We start from the raw sequence: 20166 nt of genomic DNA, 5'->3' as shown, positions 1-20166 counted from the left end.
CTATTTGTATGTATCATACCCAAAGAACATAACCATTTTTTTAGTAGAAAAGAAGAAAGCATTGCCTAACTTTGTTCTTTATTATTATTATTATTATTATTTTTATAGGAGCTGGCATTCGAACATTCACTCCATTTTATTTTCTGGTGGAACCAGTGGATACACTCTCAAATAGAGGCTCTTCTGTTATATTAAACTGTTCAGCATATTCTGAGCCTTCTCCAAAAATTGAATGGAAAAAAGATGGAACTTTTTTAAACTTAGTGTCTGATGATCGACGCCAACTTCTCCCAGATGGATCTTTATTTATCGGCAGTGTGGTACATTCCAAACACAATAAACCTGATGAAGGTTATTACCAGTGTGTGGCCACTGTTGAGAATCTTGGAACTATTGTCAGCAGAACAGCCAAACTCACAGTAGCAGGTAGGTTTTGTTAAATAATTTGTTTGTATTCTCAACTCTTGATAAATGTGAAGTTATCCTGGAGCTTTCAGCAATACACTCATTCAGCAAGTGTCATTTGAGCATATACTTTGTGTTTGGGATTATGCTAGGATTTGCTTGGTGTGCTTTAAGAGATAAACTAGTACTTTACCACTTTCTGATGATTTAGGTGACGTAAAGTTGCCATCCGAAGTACTGAGCCAGTTCTTTTTTTCTGTTTAAACTGAAAATTGAGTCATTTTGATCGTTTTAACCAGCCTTGTCTAACCATTTTAAAGGACTGTAAAACTTGAACTGTAATTAGAATTATGATTCCTTTATACCTTAACCAAAGATAATGATGTTTAGTTTACTATTTAAAAAATACGTAGGCCGGCCCTCCCTGGTGGTGCAGCAGGTTAAAGTACAACGCTGAGAATCTAAAGCCACTTCTACATGAGTTCGATTCCTACCTGCCCTGGAGGTAACCACATGGCGCTGCAGACCTCTCCTGACCCGCCCACTGCTCCCCTCAGCAGTGTATTTCGTCGATCTGCCTGTTATGCTCCCCACTCTGTCTCTGGTGAAGCCTCACACCGCCCCTAAGCCTCTGGCCTGCACCCCAGTTCTGTATGCACAAATAAATAAATCTTTAAAAAAAAAAAAAAAACAAGGTAGGCCCTCCCTGGTGGTGCAGTGAGTTAAAGCGCAGCACTAAGAAGCTAAACCCACTTCAGCATGAGTTCGATCCCTGCCCTGGAGGTAACCCACACAGCACGGCAGATCTCTCCTGAGATCTCGCCAATGCACACTCGCTGCTCCCCTCAGCAGTGTACTTTGTTGATCGGCTTGTTCTGCTCCCCACTCTGTCTCTGGTGAATCCTCTCACTGCCTCTGCACCTCTGGCCTAGACCCCAGTTCTGTATGCATAAATAAATCTTTAAAAAAATACGTAGGAGATAACAGATATACATATATGTATATATGTATAGAAAGATGTTAAAGAGCAGAAATTTGTAAAGAGAAATACTCATTGTCTTTTTAGAGCAGACTTCACTTGAAGAATAGTGGAAAAGTACAAGAGAAAATACAGGATCTGAAGAAGAGTAAGATACAGTCCCTGAACATACCATGAAGGTTTTTAGTACACATGAGTTTTTCTCAGATTAGTACTTTTTCACTGGAATACCTGATAAATTATAGTTTTAGTTAAGGGTCATATTATATTTATTTTATACTATTTTTGAGTAATTAAAATAATATTATATAATTTTATATTTATTTTATGTTAAATATATGTAATATATATATTTAGTGTTTTGAGAAACTTCCGTACCACTTTTCATAGGAACTGGTTTGCATACCCTCCAGTAGTATAAAAACAGCCCCTTTTTCTCTATACTCTGCCAACACTTCTTATTTCTGGTCTTTTTTATGTGGGCCATTCCCATGGTGTGAGGTGGTAGCTCATTGTGGTTTTGTTTGCATTTCCCTGATGGTAAGTGAAGATTAGCATTTGTACGTGTGCATTGGCTGTCTGTATGTCATTGAAGAAGTATCTCTAGCTCTTCTGCCCATTTTTCTTTGCATTGTTTCTCTAGTTGAGTTGAGTTTGTTGTAGATCTTGTATGTTAGCCCCTTATTGGAGGTATGATATACAAATATTTACCCTCATTCAGAGAGTGTCTTCTTGTTTCAGTGATACTCATTTTGCTCTGCAGAGGCTTTTTTGTTTGGTGCAGCTCCATTTGCTTATTTTTGCTTTTACTTTTCTTGCCATTCCAGTGAATCTCCAAAGACACTTTGTTGTAGACAGCATTGCAGAATGCTTTGACCATGTTTCCTTCTACATATTTTAATGTTTCAGAACTCACATCTAAGTCGTCAATTCATTTGATTTAAATTTTATGTTTGATGTGAGGTAATGAACTGGTTTTATTCTTTTACATATGACTGTTGTTTTCCCAACTTTGTTTGTTGAAGACAAAAGTATATTCGAGTACTTATTAAATATCATTGCTAATAATAATTGCGTATATTCTTGGCTCCTTTGTGGTCAGTTTTCTACCATCGTATGTTGATTGCTAGGTCCATTTGCTCTCCCAATTCAGAATTTTTGGGAATTTTTGGAAAATTTTTCTCTGCAGACTCCTCATATGTTATTAGGGGTTTATATTTTTGAAAATTATTTTCATGAAACTTTAGAGACAGTGTTTCAACTTAAAATATATATTTTTTATTTTTTAATAATTATAAAAAAATAGCTCTTGGCTTTATTTAGATCCCCCTTTTCCTACTTCATTAGTTTCCATGTTTTTGTTAGAATCTATTAAGTTTCTGGTTTCTTAAAAGTAGGTATTTGGTTAATTTTATCTTTTCAAAACTTCCCTTGTAATAAAAAAATTTTTAAAAAAAAGCATATCTAGCTAACTTGTAAATGTGTCATTTACATTTGGACCATTCCCCACCATAAAACTAGAGAACCAGTAATTGTTTCTCATAATTGAGTGTGTTTGTTGCCTTCAAAGAAACATTCTGAGCTTATCAGGGTATTTTTTAAATATGAGTGCTAATAATAATAGTAGTTAATACCTGTTGTATGTTTATATACTAAGCAGTATGCTACATATTTATGCTAATTACTTAATATTTTTAGAACTCTCTGAGGATTGTTACTGATCTCATTTTACTGGTGGAGAAACTGAGAATTAGCAGTATAGTAACTTGCCAATATCAAATAACTGTAAAGTGGGAGAATTGATTAAGTTTACGCAACCTGAGACTCATGCTGTTAGCAGTACTGAGTTATTATAACACATTGGTTTCTACATATTTTTTGTTAATATTTCATTTTTAATTAATTTCAATATGTAGAATTATTTTAAATTAATTTTTTATTAATTTCAAAGTTGTGGAATTATGGTAAGAATGGAAACAAGAAATCCTGTGCACTCTTCACTTAAGCTACTAACTAGCATTTTGCCACATCTGTCTTATGATCCTCCATATATGTAGGTACCCTGCACTGTGTAAATATACACATTTTTTTTAAAGACTTATTTATGCATTCAGAACTAGGGTACAGGCTAGAGGTACAGGGGCAGTGAGAGGATTCAACAGAGACAGAGTGGGGAACAGAACAGACAGATTGACAAAGTACACTGCTGAGGGGAGCAGTGGGTAGGTTAGGAGAGGTCTGCTGTGCCGTGTGGCTCACCTCCAGGGCGGGGATCGAACTTATGCTGAAGTGGGTTTATCTTCTTAGTGCTGTGCTTTAACCCACTGCAACACCAGGGAGGGCCCAACATACACATTTTTTTCAGAATCATTAGAGCAAGTTGTAAGCATGTTGCCTCATTACCTCTACTTAAATGTGCTATAGTTTATTTCCTAAAAACAAGACAGCCTCCTAGATAACCATCCATCAACTTCAGGAAACTAACCTTAATACACATTGCCACTTAATCCTTAGATAGCGTTGGCATTTCACGGGGTGTCACTGGTTGTCTGTACACTCGTGTCATTTACTTTAGCCTGTTTTTTCAAGTGAAGGGAATTTATGCCAGATCTGCACTGTGAAGGCAAATTATAATTTATATATCTTTAGAGCCTCAAGAGAGAGCATAACATGATGCTTTTTTTTTTTTTTTTTACACATAGAAGTTATTTAAGAAATTTTTGCTAAGGAAAACAAAGCAGAAGATGAACAGCTGGGACTACATCAAACTAAAAAGCTTCTTTACAGTAAAAGAGACAGTAACCAAAATGAAGAGATACCCTACTTAGTGGGAAAAATACTTGCATACCATACAGCTGATAAAGGACTGATAGTAAAGATGTACAAAGAGCTTACACAACTCAGCAAAAATAAAACAAACAAGCTAGTCAAAACTGGGCAGCAGAGCTAAAAGACACTTCTTCAAAGAAATGCAAATGGCCAACAGGTATACAAAAAAAAAGTTCAGCATCACTTATTGTCAGGGAAAACAAAACCATAATGAGATACCTCACACTGGTGAGAAATATTAAAACACAAACAAACTGGAACAACAAATGCTGGTGGAGGTTATAGAGAAAAAGGAACCCTCTTACACTGCTGATGGGAATGCAAACTGGGCTAGCCACTCTGGAAAGCTGTGTGGCAGAGTCTCAAAATGGTAAATGTGGATCTGCCTTATGATCTGGCAATTCCATTACTTGGAATCCACCTAAAGGACATAAGAACACTAATTCAAAAGGAGACCTGCGCTCTTATTTTTATTGCAGCACTATTTACAGTATCTAAGATATGGAAATACGTGAATGAATCAAGAAATTTTGCTCAGTAATCAGAAAAGATAAACTCATGCCATTTGCTGCAACATGGGTGGGGCTCATAAGACATTATGCTCAGTAAAATAAGACAGAAGCAGGAAGATAAATATTGGATGGTTCCACTTACTTGTAGAATATAGGGACACCAAACAATGATCAGGAAAAAGACAAAACTTACAAGCTGACTATATATCTGAGGCATGTATCCGGGAAGGGGATAGTGCGGGGTCAATACAGAGGTGGGAAGAGCACGAGGGACCGTGGTGATGGATCATGGATGATATGATGGTAGAACAGTTACAGGGACTTCATCCTTAGGGAGAATTCAATAGAGTATAAAAATGAACAGTGATGTAAGAAAATACTTTAATTATAAAAAAAAGTTTGCTAACTTAAGTGGAATTTTCTTATGTCACTTTTGCTTGAAATATTTTGTTACATGAAGTCATTGACTCAGAATTTGTTCTGCCTTGTCACGAACTTAGTATAAGTGTTCTCTTAATTAATATCCTTTAAAGCAAAAAAAACACAAAAGTAGAAACTTTGTTGTCCCTAAACCCTTCTTTTCTTGGTGCTGGATTACATGTTTCACTTACTTATTGTATGTCTTAAGACTTTTTTCACCTCAGATCATTCTTTATATTGTCCTTGTCCCATTTTCCCCTATAAACATATTCAGGTTTTGCGTTTGGAGAGAAATAATCACAGATGTGATGTTGTGTTCTTAGTGTGTCTTATCAGGAAGGATGTGATGCTTTGTTCCATTACTGGTGATAGGAACTTTTATAACTTGGTTAATATAGTTTATGCTGTGTTACTCTACTGAAGTTAATAAGTATTTTATACTTCTCTTAGCTAGTAATAATCAGTGATTTGGGGACAGAAAATTAATAAAGAGCCCTTTCCTCATGTAACTTCCACCTACCAGATAGAGCATTTTTTCCTGATTTAATTGTTGTCCCAGATTTGGCCAGAGGAAACTCCCTTCACTCTGATCTGTCCTTTTGATATATCCACATTGTTTTTTGGATACTTACTTTCTGTCACAAGGTGTTGAGGCCTCATAACTTTCTCCCCACACCCTAGAACGATTTCCTGCAATGAACACTGATTCCTTATAGTGAAGAGTGGTATTGAGAAATCAAAATCAAGTCACCCATATGTTCTGATTGCTACTAGAGTGACATGGATTCTGAAATCTCTCTGGACAAAACTAGGTTGGAGATACATACATGCACACACACACACACACACACACAGGTAAATGGTTATGTAATTACTGTATATTTCACATAGATATTTACAACTGTATCTTTATTTGCATATCTATAGTATATAAAATCTTAAATTTCTGTTGGTCCCTCTATTCTATTGTTCTTCAGTTGGTGAAGAATGACTCCATTTACCCTATCTAGCACATTTACTAATTTGATCTCTAACCTTAAATATAACCAGTTTCTTTACCCTGATCCCATTGTACATGTGACCACATAGGCTGACTTGCCCTTGTTCCCCAGAGTGACATTTTAAAGTAATCACTAACTACATTTTATTTAATCTTTTTCTTTATTGTCCAGGTCTGCCAAGATTTGCCAGCCAACCAGAACCTTCTTCAGTTTATGCTGGGAGCAGTGCAGTTCTAAATTGTGAAGTTAATACAGACTTGGTCCCTTTTATGAGGTGGGAACAGAATAGACAACCTCTTCTTCTGGATGACAGAGTCATCAAACTTCCAAGTGGATCACTGGTTATCAGCAATGTTACTGAAGGAGATGAGGGACTTTATCGCTGCATGGTTGAAAGTGGTGGCCCACCAAAGTATAGTGATGAGGCTGAATTAAAAGTTCTTCCAGGTATTAATTAATTTTCAGGGCTAATGGTATTATGGTTATTAATTGGTAAAAATTGTTCTTTTAGAATTTTCTTATAAGCACTTTTAAATATGTGGTATGACATATGGGGAAAAGAAGGAAATGTATCAGTAAGTTAGTGAATGCTTTAGTCAGTAAAAATTATATAGCGGCCCTCCCTGGTGGCGCAGCGGGTTAAAGCACAGCACAAAGAAGTTAAAGCCACTTCCACATGAGTTCGATCCCCGCCTGCCCCGGAGGTGACCACATGGTGCGGCAGACCTCTCCTGACCCACCCACTGCTCCCCTCAGCAGTGTACTTTGTCGATATGCCTGTTCTGCTCCCCGCTCTGTCTCTGGTGAATCCCCTCACCCTCCGCATCTCTAGCTTGTACCCCAGTTCTATATGAATAAATAAATAAATCTTTAAAAAAAATTATATAGCAACACAGTATTTTGATAGCTAGAAACAATAACTCTGTCCTTTGTCAAGCCTCTCTTCTGCTGCTGTCCCATAAGGATACTACTTGTTGATGCTACTAACTCCTTATAGTAGGATCCTTATTATAGTTTTTTTTTTTTTAAAACTTGTATGATTGCACACAGGCTAGTTTATTTAAAGGATAGGCAGAGTGGTAACTGTGAATATAGCAGCTCTGGTTAAGTTGGAATTGTGAGATCTTTATAATGCTCCCTATTTTAATATAAATTCAACTTCTTTCCATAGGTTCATACTATCTTGGCTACTGCCTATTTTCTTCATAATCTATTTCATGTATCTTTTCCCACTGTTTAACTTTTTCTTTTCCCAAAGATTTATTTATACTTGAAGAACTGGGGTACAGGCCAGAGGTGTGGTGGGTGAGAGGATTCATCTGAGAGAGAGAGGGCAGCAGAACAGGCAGATTGACAAAATACACTGCTGAGCGTAGCAGTGGGCGGGTCTGCCTCACCATGTGGGTCAGCTCCTCGGCTGGGGATTGAACTTGTGCCACAGTGGCTTTGGACAGCTTCATATTGCGGTACTTTAACCTATTGTGCCACTAGGGAAGGCCCCTCACTGTTTAACTTTTGTTCTCTCATAACTTCCTCTCACTTAATAGCTCTTATTCTCCCTTAACCTTTCAACTTTTATTTCCATTACGAGGTGCCTGATTCTCACCATATTTCTTAGTTCAGATCTGTGTTTGTGGATATAATTGGACCATCATTATGCTGTTTGAGTGGAGTCCTTATTTTTCATGTTCTCTTTTTTTAGACTATGGGTTAGATTGCGAAGTGAGATCAGTGTTGTGAGACACAGTTCTTGAGAGATTCCTGGTGGCCTTTTAAAAGGCACTTTTCTCAGTTATCATCATCCTTAACCTTGTTAGCTCTATGCCAATCTATTCTTAGTTTAGTAGCCACAGTCTCTTAAAATGTGTATTAAATCATGCCTTGTGCTCGCTCAGAACCTCCCATTCTGAGTAAATGTTATAGTTATTGACCTGTCAGATTTTATATCTTAATGTCACTTTCCTCCTCCATCCATCACACTTCTTCCATTTCACACTCATCCTCATTCAGTGATAGTGGCCACCTGTGTTTCTAGAACACAACATACTTTAGGACCATTCTAATCGCTGTATTCTCTGCCTGTATTTATCTTCTCTCAGATAATTGCTTAACTTTCTGTTCAGATATCACTTTGTTGATGAAACCATCTTTGATCACTGTTTAAAACCATATTTTTTCCAACTGTTGCTCTGTTCTTCCCCTTTATTTTACTTTAGAACATACCATCATCTGACCTACTGTGTCTTTTGGTATTGACACTCTCCCTCTATTAATATGTAAGCTTAGTGAAGGCAGGGAGTTTTGTGTGCTGCTAAAATAGGATATGGGCACATGAAAGCCATTAAATATTTGTTCAAATTTGTTTAATTGAGTTTATCAAAATTACTACATCTACCAAGTAATTCCAGCTGAATGTGAGAACCATTGTCATATAATGGTATGTTCTGGTCTACTTTCTGACTTGCTTTTACATGATAACAGTCATATTTCTCTTCTACCTAAAGTAACATTCCACCGGATTTTTAGAACTGAATCCAGGGAAACAAGATTCATAGTGTCAAAAAATGATCCACTACTTAATAGGTGAAACCAAAGTACTAGATGTTTTGTTTACTTAAGTAAAGAAGACCTATATTCTGGGTGGGTTGATGTTAGTCATAGAAGTGTTTTATGGCTGGTTGCAGAGATGAGAGCAGTTAGTAAAAGCCTTGGAAGCAAGTGATTCTGCCACTGGATGGCTGGTGCTTAAAATCTGACAGTTTCAGTGGTTGACTTTTAGAGGCAAATTCAGTGAAGTGATTTTTCACTGATTTATTAGACAGTGTTTACTTACCTCAAACTCTGTAAAACTAATTGATTGGTTAAAGCTAGTTCTGGTGGTTATTGCAATGTGATAGAACATCTTTTCCTAAGAAAATGAGACAGGAATCACATATTTTGCCTGAGAGATGTATTTTTTTCTCCAAAGTCAGCACTACCAATATCACCCCATGGTGTAGAGAACCCTGTCTTCTACCCATATGAGTATGGTCTTCTAATATGTCCACAACTGGGCAACTGTTAATGAGTATGTTAATGTGTGTAAGCAAGCACACATTATGGCACACTCATAGCTAGCTGCAGCACTTTCAATTCAAAGGATTGACAGATTAAGTGAGCAGGATACAGAGATGTTACTCATGTTTTTGAGAAGTAACATCCATGTAGGAAATGAAATGAAACGTCTTATATCCTTCTGAGTGGAGAAGATGCTACTAAGGGTGCTGAACCTTCTCAATCTTTTCTCTATTTGTACTAATATGTCATTTATTGTAACTTGTTTTGTTAAGGTGAAGGGACTTTGTCAAATCAGCACCTTGAAGTCAAAGTAAATTATATATATTTATATATCTATAAGGCCCTGAGAGTGCCTTGCATACTGTTTTGTACATTCACGTTATTTAAGAAATGTTTGCTAACTTAAGTGGATTTTTCTTGGCCACGTTTACTTGAAATTTGTTACATGAAGCTATAGAGATGGAATCCTAATTGTTCTGCCTTATCATTAAAGTAACAAAATGCTTTCTTTATTACCTTTATTTTTTTTCTTTTTAGATCCTGAAGTTACATCAAATTTGGTATTTGTGAAACAGCCTTCTTCCTTAGTCAGAGCTATTGGTCAAAGTGCAGTTTTGCCTTGTGTTGCTTCAGGATTTCCTGTTCCAGCCATTAGGTGGATGAAAAATGAGGAGGCACTTGACACACAAAGGTAATGTCCACATAAAAGCTTTACTCATCCTTGGCTGGAGACTTGTTCTAATCATATTTGGGACTATTGATTAATTTTAATGAATGATTACTTTTATTTAAGCATATAAAAATGGTCATTTATCATTCTTGAAATATGTTTATATGCTATACATGATTAGGTTGTTTAAAGAAAATTATGCTTTCAAAATATTAAGAGATAATTATTCTGTTTGTTGTTCTGAGTACCTCTGGTCCTGACTAGCCTGAGTTGTCTCACTCTCACCTGCATTTTGTTGGTAGTAGGTTTTCTACTTCACTCAAACAATGAAAGAAAATATATTCTTCATCCTTTTGGCTTTCCCTTTGAAAACCTAACCTTACCTTCTATGATCACAGATTCTTCATTTTCCACAACACTTTTCTGTTAACACAATACCATTCTCTTAGCCCTTCCATTTCCCTCATCACTTCCTATGCAAAGTTACCTTCTCTACCTTCTCTATTCTCTTGTATTAAGAGATCTGAGATGACGAAGGTGGCTAGGTATGTTTTGTTTCCAAACAAAGCTATTTTATGCATGATAGGATATTTACTAACATCCCTGACCGCTACCTTTTAGTTGCCAATAGCACTCCCAAGTTCTGAAAACCAAAAGTGTCTCTCGATAGTACCAGATGGTACTTGAAATAGGATATCAAAATTTCAAGTTCTTTTAGTAGAAACTATGTTTAACTACATTTTAAAGTAAAATCTTTACCAGAAGTAGAAAACCTGAAATAGATTATTTCTAAAACTTTATCTTATAATTATAGGATATTATGAAAGTATATGATGATATAGAATTTTGATTTCTTATATAAGAAAGTGAGGATTTCTGTGGCTCTTATTTGTTTATAAGTATTCAGCAAATATTTATTGATTGCTGATTATGTTAGGCACTGTTCCAGGTACTGGGAATAGAGTAATCAACCAAACAGAATTCTTATTCGTAGGCAGTCTATATTTTAGTGAGGGAAAAATCAGGTAATAATTATGTAAAAACAAAATTTTAGTTTGATAGCTACTGTGAAGAAAATTAAGACAAAGTATGTCATGAATACTAAGAAAAGTAGAAGTAGAATTGCTGGGTGGTTTTTTTTTGGATATTAAAGAATTATTCTCAACATAGATTGAGTGTAAGATCTACGTGGGTCAGGGGTGTATAAACCATGGTAGTGATGTTATGTGTTTTCCTTTCATGTTACATAAAATTGTTACATTGTATTTCACTTAAAATTGTATCTGTGAGGCAAATATTTATTAATCCATTTGTGGATATGTCATGGTTAGCAAAATGATACTTAAGGGTAAGTAGGCTTTCTATACCTAGAATTCTCTAGGCTACTGGGTTCAGTGTCAGTGTAGTCTGAGTGGAAAACAAGAATTCCCAACCCTGCTCAGGAGTAATGAGGTATCCTCTCCTCCCATAAAGGGAATAGCAGAGACTGATGGAATTCTCCCTGTATCCAACAGTAGTGTGGTAGGACTCTTCACCCCTTCCTCTGGTAGAGAGGGATGCCAGAAGAAGCCAGGTGAAGTGAAAGATTTAGTGAGATCCACAATCTTATAATACCACAGATACCCATTTTTCAATTGCAAGTCAGTCATCATACCGGTAACTAGGAAAATTTCAAATAAGAAAAGACTTATCAATGTCAATGCTAAACTGGCAGGTTTTAGAGGAATCTAAAATAAAGAAGCCATCATGAGAATGCTTCAGTAAGCAATTACAAACATACTTGAAACATGATAAGATAGAATATCTCAACAAAGGATTAGTCTCTTCAAAGATTATTTTTTGAATTTATTTTTTACTCTTCTTACATCATTGTTCATTTTTGTACAATGTTTGATTTCTCTCTTCATATGTAATTCTCCCACCACCACAACACCCTTGACCATCACCAAGCATACTACTTGTGCCCTTCTGTCCCCAGTGTTAGCCCCTGCTGGATGCCTCAGATCAGTAGTTTGCCTGCAAGTTTTGTCTTTTTTCTGATCCTTTGTTTGGTTTCTCTATATTTCACCTATAAGTGAGACCATCTGATGTTTTCCTTTTTCTTCTGATTTATTTTGTATAGTATAATCCCTTCTAGTTCATCCAGGTTGCTGCAAATGGCTTGAGTTTATCTTTTTGATTGCCGAATAGTATTCCATTGTGTATACATCTTACAACTGCCTCAAAATAAAAGAAAATATGAGAGAATGACTTTTGTGCCAGGTTATGTGTTAAGACTGACTTTCCACCCATCCTTCCATTCCTGCTGTTTTAGAGGAAGTTTGGAAGTCCCGTTCTGCTCTAGATCTTATCACTTTCCATTTTTTTTAGGACTTTTTATGAATCTTCTTTTCAAGTGTATCCCTCCCATTTGGCTTCTTCTCAGTTTCCTATAAAAAAGCTTCCCTTTTTTTCTCATTCAAATAACAAACCAAAACTTGAATTTTCCTTTTGTTTTCTCTGTTATACTTACTGCCTTAACATGAGTCTTCTTGATTCTTTTTTCCTCAACTTGTCTACCTAACCCATCCACAATATGTGTCATTTACCTCCTAAGTAGCTTGAAATCCATCTGTGTTGCTATGACTTTATTCCAAGCTGCTGTCAACTGTCACCTCAATTACTACAATAACCTCCTACCTATTCTTCCGACTTGTACTCTGGCTTCATTCCAAGTACATCTTCATAAAACTGCCAGAGAAGTCTTTCCAAAGCTCACATCTCGTCACATCGCCAGCTCTTACTCCCTTTTATTTATTTATTTTAAAAGATTTATTTTTGCATACAGCACTAGGGTACAGGCCAGAGGAGCAGGGGCTGTGAGAGGATTCACCAGAGACAGAGCAGGGAGCAGAACAGGCAGATCTATGAAGTACACAGCTGAGGGGAGCAGCAGGCAAGGCAGGAGAGGTCTGCTGTGTCATGTGGGTCACCTTCTGGCAGGGGAATCAAACTTGTGTTGAAGCGGCTTTGGCCAGCTTCATAGTGCTGAGCTTTAACCCATTGTGCCACCAAGAAGGGTCCCCTACTCCCTTTTAAAAATGTTTAAGGATTTCCATTTATTAGATCAATAACTCAAATTCTTTTCTTTTTTAATTATATATATATAATGTAATATAGTATAATATATATTATATAATATATATTATATAATATATATTATATAATATATATTATATAATATATATTATATAATATATATTATATAATATATATTATATAATATATTTAATGAAATATATATAATAAAAAGAAAAAATACATGCATAATAAAAAAGAAAAGAATTTGAGTATGTATGTGTGTGTATACACACACACACATATATGTATATATAAAACGTGGGATGTATGACAACAGTTTTTTTTTTTTTTTTTGCTTACTGCTACATTCTTAAATGCTATGTCACACATAGAGGCATGCCAATAAGTATTTGTAAAACAAATGAAGAAATTACTCTCCATATCTTCATTGTCCAGTGTTTTTGAAGAGTGCTCAGTACTTTTTGCCATTTCTTTACTCATGTTGTTAATGCTATAGTTAATTTTTCTCTTTAACTCCATACTACTATAGTAAATAAACTTCATGCTTCTAGTCTTTTCACACTTGTTACTTGTAAATCTGATCATATTATTTGCTCAGATACCTTTCCCTTTGCCAAAAATATGGGTTTTCTTAATATATCAAACTCTCCTAGACTGACCACTGGCTACTTAGGGACCCACACACATTCCCTCTCTGTTACAAACACACACACACACTCACATACACATGCACACACATTCTCTCTCTCTCTCCTCCAACCACCTCCCCTATGTCTACCAACATTCAATTTGGGTCTACTGACCAGGCATATTTTTTACATGTTGTTCCTTTGGCCTCCATCTTTGATTTTTGGAGTTTTAAAGGCTTGATTGTCATTTCAGTATAAGCCATTGTATAGTTATGTGAAAAAGCTACCAGGAATTCTGCCAAGTGGACAAGTGGATGAACAGTCTTTCAAGGTTTCTTAAGGAGAGTAAAGCCATCTCCAGTAAGAAAGATTACTTTCTGTACTGGCAGGCAGTTATGGCAAATTATAAACTATATTCTTCTCAGCAAGTTTAATATTTTTATATATACACACACATATATAATGTATATGTATATATATGTATATATACATATATAATATCTGATGTGCCACTTGTAAGCATTGTTTTCCATTTCTGAAGTTTAGTAGTGACTTTGCTGATGTGTAAAATAAAGTATTTTAAATTTAAAATTTTTGCTTTCTTTGTGAGGCCTCCAAAGCCCTCCCTGTTTCATTCAGGTTTTTCTTGCTCTGTGTCGTATGTTCTCTTGTTTTTCTATTCATCGCATAAATTTGGGGTTTGAGGTCATTATAAAGATGTTCCAAATAGGAAACCTACTTGATAAATTTTATTCAGATTTTTGCAGGGTATTTCTTAGAGAACTCACCAAGCCCGATTCTGGTTTTCCTCTGTCTTTTTCCAGAAACTTCATCTTGTTTATCAGGAAGACTAATAGCCCAAGTTTATAATGTAAAATACTGAAACATATGTAAGGGATGAGAACTAAAAGTGGCACAAACTGAGGAGTCATTTCTTGTTTTTTTTTCTGCACCAGGAATAATGTATGAAAAGGCTAAATTATAAAACAAAACTTTTTTTGTTAAACATACACAGGAAATATAAAATGTTAAAATTTGAGAGAAAATATGGCCTATGAAAATTAATTTAGAATCTCAAAAATAAGTATATTTTGCCATTGTGTTTGGTATTGTATTTTAAGTTTGTATGGATATGACTTTTAGAGTGGTAGCTTTAAGTCTTGTCCCTATAATTAATTGTATTCCTTATTTTGTGTCTGCTACCTTTGTATGTTTGATTTAGCTTATAACTCCAAAACTTAACTTGTTTACTTACTTAAAAATTTGTTCAGAATATTCATTTGTGATTACTTCATTAGCACTATAGGATCATTTTCTTTTCAAGTATTTTATTTATATAGACTTAACCTACTCTTTAGAGCTGGACCTTATTAATAGTGGTATGATGGTGACTATTCATGCCCAGCTACCACACCCAGGCAGCTGCTCTCTGGCAGCTGTCTTATCTCCCTTCTCTTCTTCGTTTCTTCCTTTTGCTAGTCAAACTACCACAGGAAATGTTCAGTAGGCATTGTGACCCCTTGACTCACTGTTTCTGAACTGACATCTTGACCTCTACTAGTTATCTCAGTGTGGCATAGCTTTAGTGGAAACTCTCTTTGATTTTGGACTTCAAAATTATATAACTTACAAAAAAACTAGATATAGTAGGAAAGGAGGGGTGGACTGGGGAATGGAATTGGCTACAGTTTTGCATACCCCATTTGGAATATAGAAGTGTCAGATTTCATTGTAACATTTTGAGTTGTATTTTTGCATGTAAATTGTAAGCAGAATAAATGGGAATAAGTTTAAATATGTTAATCTCAATAAATAGCCATATAAATCATAGTACTCTTAAATATTTTCTCTGTTTTATCTGATGCATGCTCAGCTGTTATTTTCCTAGTTTTGATACATATCAATTTTTTTTTTTTTTAACTGCAGCTCTGCACGATTGGTATTGCTGGCAGGTGGTAATCTAGAGATCAGTGATGTCACTGAGGATGATGCTGGGACTTATTTTTGTGTTGCTGATAATGGAAATGAAACAATTGAAGCTCAGGCAGAGCTTACAGTGCAAGGTAAATATTTTCTGTGTAAATTAAAAGTTACATGAGCTTTCTGCATTTAAATGTTTAACATTACTGTGGGAGAGACAATACAGAATAATAGTTAAAAGCCTAAGATTTAAACAAGACAGGGTTCAAATTAATGGAACTATAGGAAATTTACTTCTCGGATCCTCATTTTCTTTTTCTGCATATGTTTATAATAAGAGTACTTAGCTCACTGGTACTGTTTTGAGGATTAAAAGAGTAAAACTTCCAGATTAGTGACTAGAATATGGCAAGAACTCAAAGTTCATTATTATCTGTAGTAGTATGTGGGGAATGGCATTTGGAAGGTTCAGTTTTCTATTCTTGTTTCAGAATGCATTCTCACAAACTTCTCTGTTCTTTGACCCCAAATCATGTACCTGGACAAGCTCTGGTATTCTCACTCAGGTGAGATAACCTAGTAAGAAGTGTGCTATGGCTCTTCATGGAATCTGGTCATCTGTTTGATTATTGGGTGCTCGTTTCTTTCTGTTCAACTAATGCTGATTACAACAAGAATCTTGCTTCTTCCCTTTTCTTTGTTTTACCTTCTCCCCTTATAAGTTCTCATATTTATTTTTAAGATTTATTTATGCATACAAAACTGGGGTATAGGCCAGAGGTGCAGGGGCGGTGAGAGGATTCACCAGAGAAAGAGAGGGGAGCAGCAGGTGAGACAGGAGAGGTCTGCATCACTATGTGAATCACTTCCAGGGCCAGGGAATGGAACCAGCACTGAAGCTGCTGCCACTAACTGCAGTGCTGTGCTTTAACCCACTGTGCCACCAGTGAGGGCTGGGTTATCTTATTTAGCAGTCAGGGAAATTAAACATGGCATGTATACATTGTCTCTTCTTCAGCCCCATCTCCCTTGCTATTCCTGTGATTTGTCTGAACTCTCACCTACCTTTGTTTTAAATAAAACCCTTTAGGAACTTCTCTATTACTTTCAGAGGAACTCAATGCTGGCTGAATATACAAAAACTATATTGGCTTGTGATACTATCATCTTGTCCCAAATTGTATTTGAAAAAATGCTCATGATCTGTGGTTTGGGTTGTTTCCTATCTTTTATGAAGGTTTGTTGTTTTAGTATATTTTGTTTTAGTTTCAAAATAGGAGAGTAGCCACAATTCTACTGCGTCCACCAAAGGACTCAGATGTGTTCTTGATGGGAATTGGGGAGCAGGCTGCTTGGGTTACGTACTGCTAAAAGCTGAGAATAATTGTATTCACTATCTAGACAGAGTCATAATCTCTGAAAATCAAAACATCAGTCTGGATTTTATAGCTATTATTTCAGTTGAGTTCAACCAGAGTTCTTGGCTTGATAGATACAAGGCTGGCTTTGAGATACAGCATTGTAAATTAATGTATTTCTTTACCTCTTTGTAGATGGGATTAGACAAATAAAATGTTAATAATTTCTATATTATTTGGTCTATGTATGCTTCCCTTCATGGATGCTTTCACATTTTTTTTTTTACATTTATCAGATTCTTGGCCTAGTGTTCTTTTTCCTCCTTGTGACTCAGTTTCTTCCACTGTAGAGTACCATGCTATTAGCTGCATAGTATCTTAGAAAGGTAGGGGAGGGAATAAAAAGGGAAGAAGTAGTATTTGTAGAAATAATTAAGATAATTTTCCCGATGAAGGACTCATGGAAAACTTTAGACTGAAAGGTATTAAGATTGCTAAATGTGGGAGAGAAGGGACAGTTTTCCAGTAAACCCATTTGCAATGATTTAATAGCAAAGACAAAATATTTCTGAAAGATTTTCAGTGACATAACCTATCACCTACAAATAAATGAACAAGAATTTGATCGCACCTAATTCTTGTTGATTTTGAGAAAGCTGATGTCAAGAGGACAACGGAGTAATGTTTTTAAAATGTTAAAGGAATACACCATTGAATCCAATAGAATTTATACGTATCCATTTGTGAGGCATAATCCATATTCTCATCTCTTAAGATCTTAGAAGTTATGCTGCACAAGATACATGCTGAAAACACATAGGGAATACTTAAGAAGAGACAAAGCCTGAGTTCCATCCCTGGCCAGGGAGCTGACCCATATGGCGCAGCATGTCTCTTTTGCCCACTGCTCCCCTAAGCAGTGTATTTCAGTAAATTTGTGTGTTTTCTTCCCCACTTTGTCTGTGGTAAACCCTCTCGCTGCCCACCCCCCCACCTCTGGTTTACACTCCAGTTCTTCTATGCCAAAAACAAACAAACAAACAAACAAACAAACAAACAAACAAAAAACCCCACAAGGTACAGTAATAATGTTTTCACTAGATTTATTTACAGAAAATCAAAACTGGCAATAATTCAAGCATCCATCAGCAGTAGAATAGACACATAATCATGTGATGGCATTATTTTCAGCTTGAAAATTAATAGGCTACTGTTGCATCCAACTAAGTGAATAAATCTCTTAAGTACAATTGAAACAGAGATCAGGCACAAAAGAAGATGTGCTGTTTGACTCTAGTTTTATAAAGATAAAAGTCAGACAAAATTGTTCAGTGGTTTTATTGGTAGAAATCAGGATAACTTACATCCGGGCAGAGCAGTGACTGATGTTTCACAGAACTTCTGCTATGTTCATTTCTTAACCTGGGTGTAGTTACAATAATTCACTCTGAAATTTTTATGTGTGTCATGTGAGTTCCTTCTCTTTTTTTATTGTTTACTGATAAGAAGCCATTATATACAGAGACATTTGGAAAATTTTGTTTTGAACCTTGTCCCATAACTGAAAGTGTTTTTTTTTTTTTTTTGTTTTGTATGGGGAAAAGAGCTTGTGAGAAAGTCAGAGAAGGGTGTGTATATGTGTGTTTTGGTAGGTATAGTGTGTTAAGTACAGTGTATGTGTTTTATATATAGTATAAAACACATGATAGTGTTTTATTTATAGTGAGATAAAGAATATATGCTATATATTAATAAATATAGTCATACCTATCTGGCTTAGTTTTTTAATAAGTTATATCTACAGGAAATGCCATAGTGAGTGTTAATGCAGAAAAGGTTATAAGTTCATTCTTCATCTGCTAAATATTTCAAATTTATTGTTTTATTATTAACTCCTGGGATTTCTACACATGCTGTGACGTAAATTAGCCCATTATGTATTTCCTGTCATCTCAGGTTGTCATTAACACTTAAAATGGGTCATGAGTTGTTTTTTTTTTAATAGGAAATTTCCCTTTTCTTTTAAAACATTCATATAGTCTGTGATACACAGCTCTGCTCTCTACAAATAGAAAATTTTCCATTTATATCTTTGTAGGACAACTTGATAAATTCTAAACTGGCTACCTCCTTAACAAATCTACCACTAGAGTTTTAAATTCTACCATCTTTTTCTGAAACCACAGCCTGATGTTACTGCTTTCCTTGTCTACTCTTTATCAACATTGAGACATTGGTCTCCTTTTTCTTCCAGTCTCATGATGTCACTTCTTAATTAGTTACAATATTCTGCTGCCATTGATTATATTTTTCAGTCTTGGTTTAGGATTAAAAGTAACTTTTTACAGCATATGAACAAAACTGAACCAGGCCCTTCACATGATCTCAGTGTTTTTTTAGTGCTAACCTAGATTTTATTGCAGAGAGGTAGTTTAGAGCAGTCTTTGGACCCTGCATACCTGGGGTCCAGGAGTTGTTATAAGGATTAATTAAGCAAACATTTGACACTCCTCTACTTAAACCTGGGATGCAGGTGGAGTCATCTTGATTTGACACCTTTATTCCCTTTACACCCTCACCCTCAGCCAAAATTTGTTAGTTGACTGACTCTTCTGTGAAGCTCTTCATAACTGCCTGCTCTGAGTATCTTAATATAAAATAAAATAGTACTCTTAAAATAAAGTACTCATCACCAGTAATGTTTCTCACTGATTTGTTGTATGCTTTACCCCACTACTGTTAACCTGAGGTCCTTATCAATAATAACTAGTCTTAATTATTTTTATCATAGTATATTAGTAGTAATTACTGAATGAATGAAATATATTGAAGTTGTGAAATGTAACAGCTATAATTTAATGCGTGTAGCTACTTTATTACTCATGTTTTACTTTGTACTTTGTTTTCTGTAGACTTCAAATATAAAAGAAATTGGGATTTAAATTAAAATTTTCTAAAAGATTTTACTTAGGAAGATAAGTCTATTATCCTAATTGATATAAGTGAGGTTGTCATTACCACCTTCTTTCATTTGCATGTATGATTATAAGCATTTCGTTATTATTTTTTATTTTATTTTTTAAGATTTATTTATTTATGCATACAGAACTGGGGTACAGGCCAGAGGATCAGGGGCGGTGAGAGGCTTCACCAGAGACAGAGTGGGGAGCAGAACAGGCAGATCGACGAAGCACACTGCTGAGGGGAGCAGCGGGCGGGTCAGGAGAGTTCTGCCACGCCATGTGGACTCCTCCGGGGCAGGTGGGAATCGAACTCATGCGGAAGCGGCTTTAGATTCTCAGTGC

General features: G+C 35.6%; 1 protein-coding gene across 3 annotated transcripts in view; it reads left to right on the top strand.

The window, feature by feature from the left end:
* Positions 1–20166, top strand: part of NEO1 (neogenin 1) — a 159447-nt gene that overhangs the window by 50521 nt on the left and 88760 nt on the right. For all 3 annotated transcript variants that reach the window (XM_004687609.2, XM_004687610.2, XM_004687608.1), the window contains exons 2-5: positions 109–426; positions 6318–6593; positions 9741–9894; positions 15510–15646. In XM_004687609.2, the coding sequence (XP_004687666.1) occupies positions 109–426; positions 6318–6593; positions 9741–9894; positions 15510–15646 (885 nt within the window). The remainder of the gene's footprint in view (positions 1–108; positions 427–6317; positions 6594–9740; positions 9895–15509; positions 15647–20166) is intronic.

This window comes from Condylura cristata, unplaced genomic scaffold (genome assembly GCF_000260355.1).
Source record: "Condylura cristata isolate star-nosed mole 26May11 unplaced genomic scaffold, ConCri1.0 scaffold00023, whole genome shotgun sequence".
NCBI classification, from domain to species: Eukaryota; Metazoa; Chordata; class Mammalia; order Eulipotyphla; family Talpidae; genus Condylura; species Condylura cristata.
The sequence above is the reverse complement of the archived record's forward strand: the minus strand, read 5'-3'. Positions and strand labels throughout refer to the sequence as shown.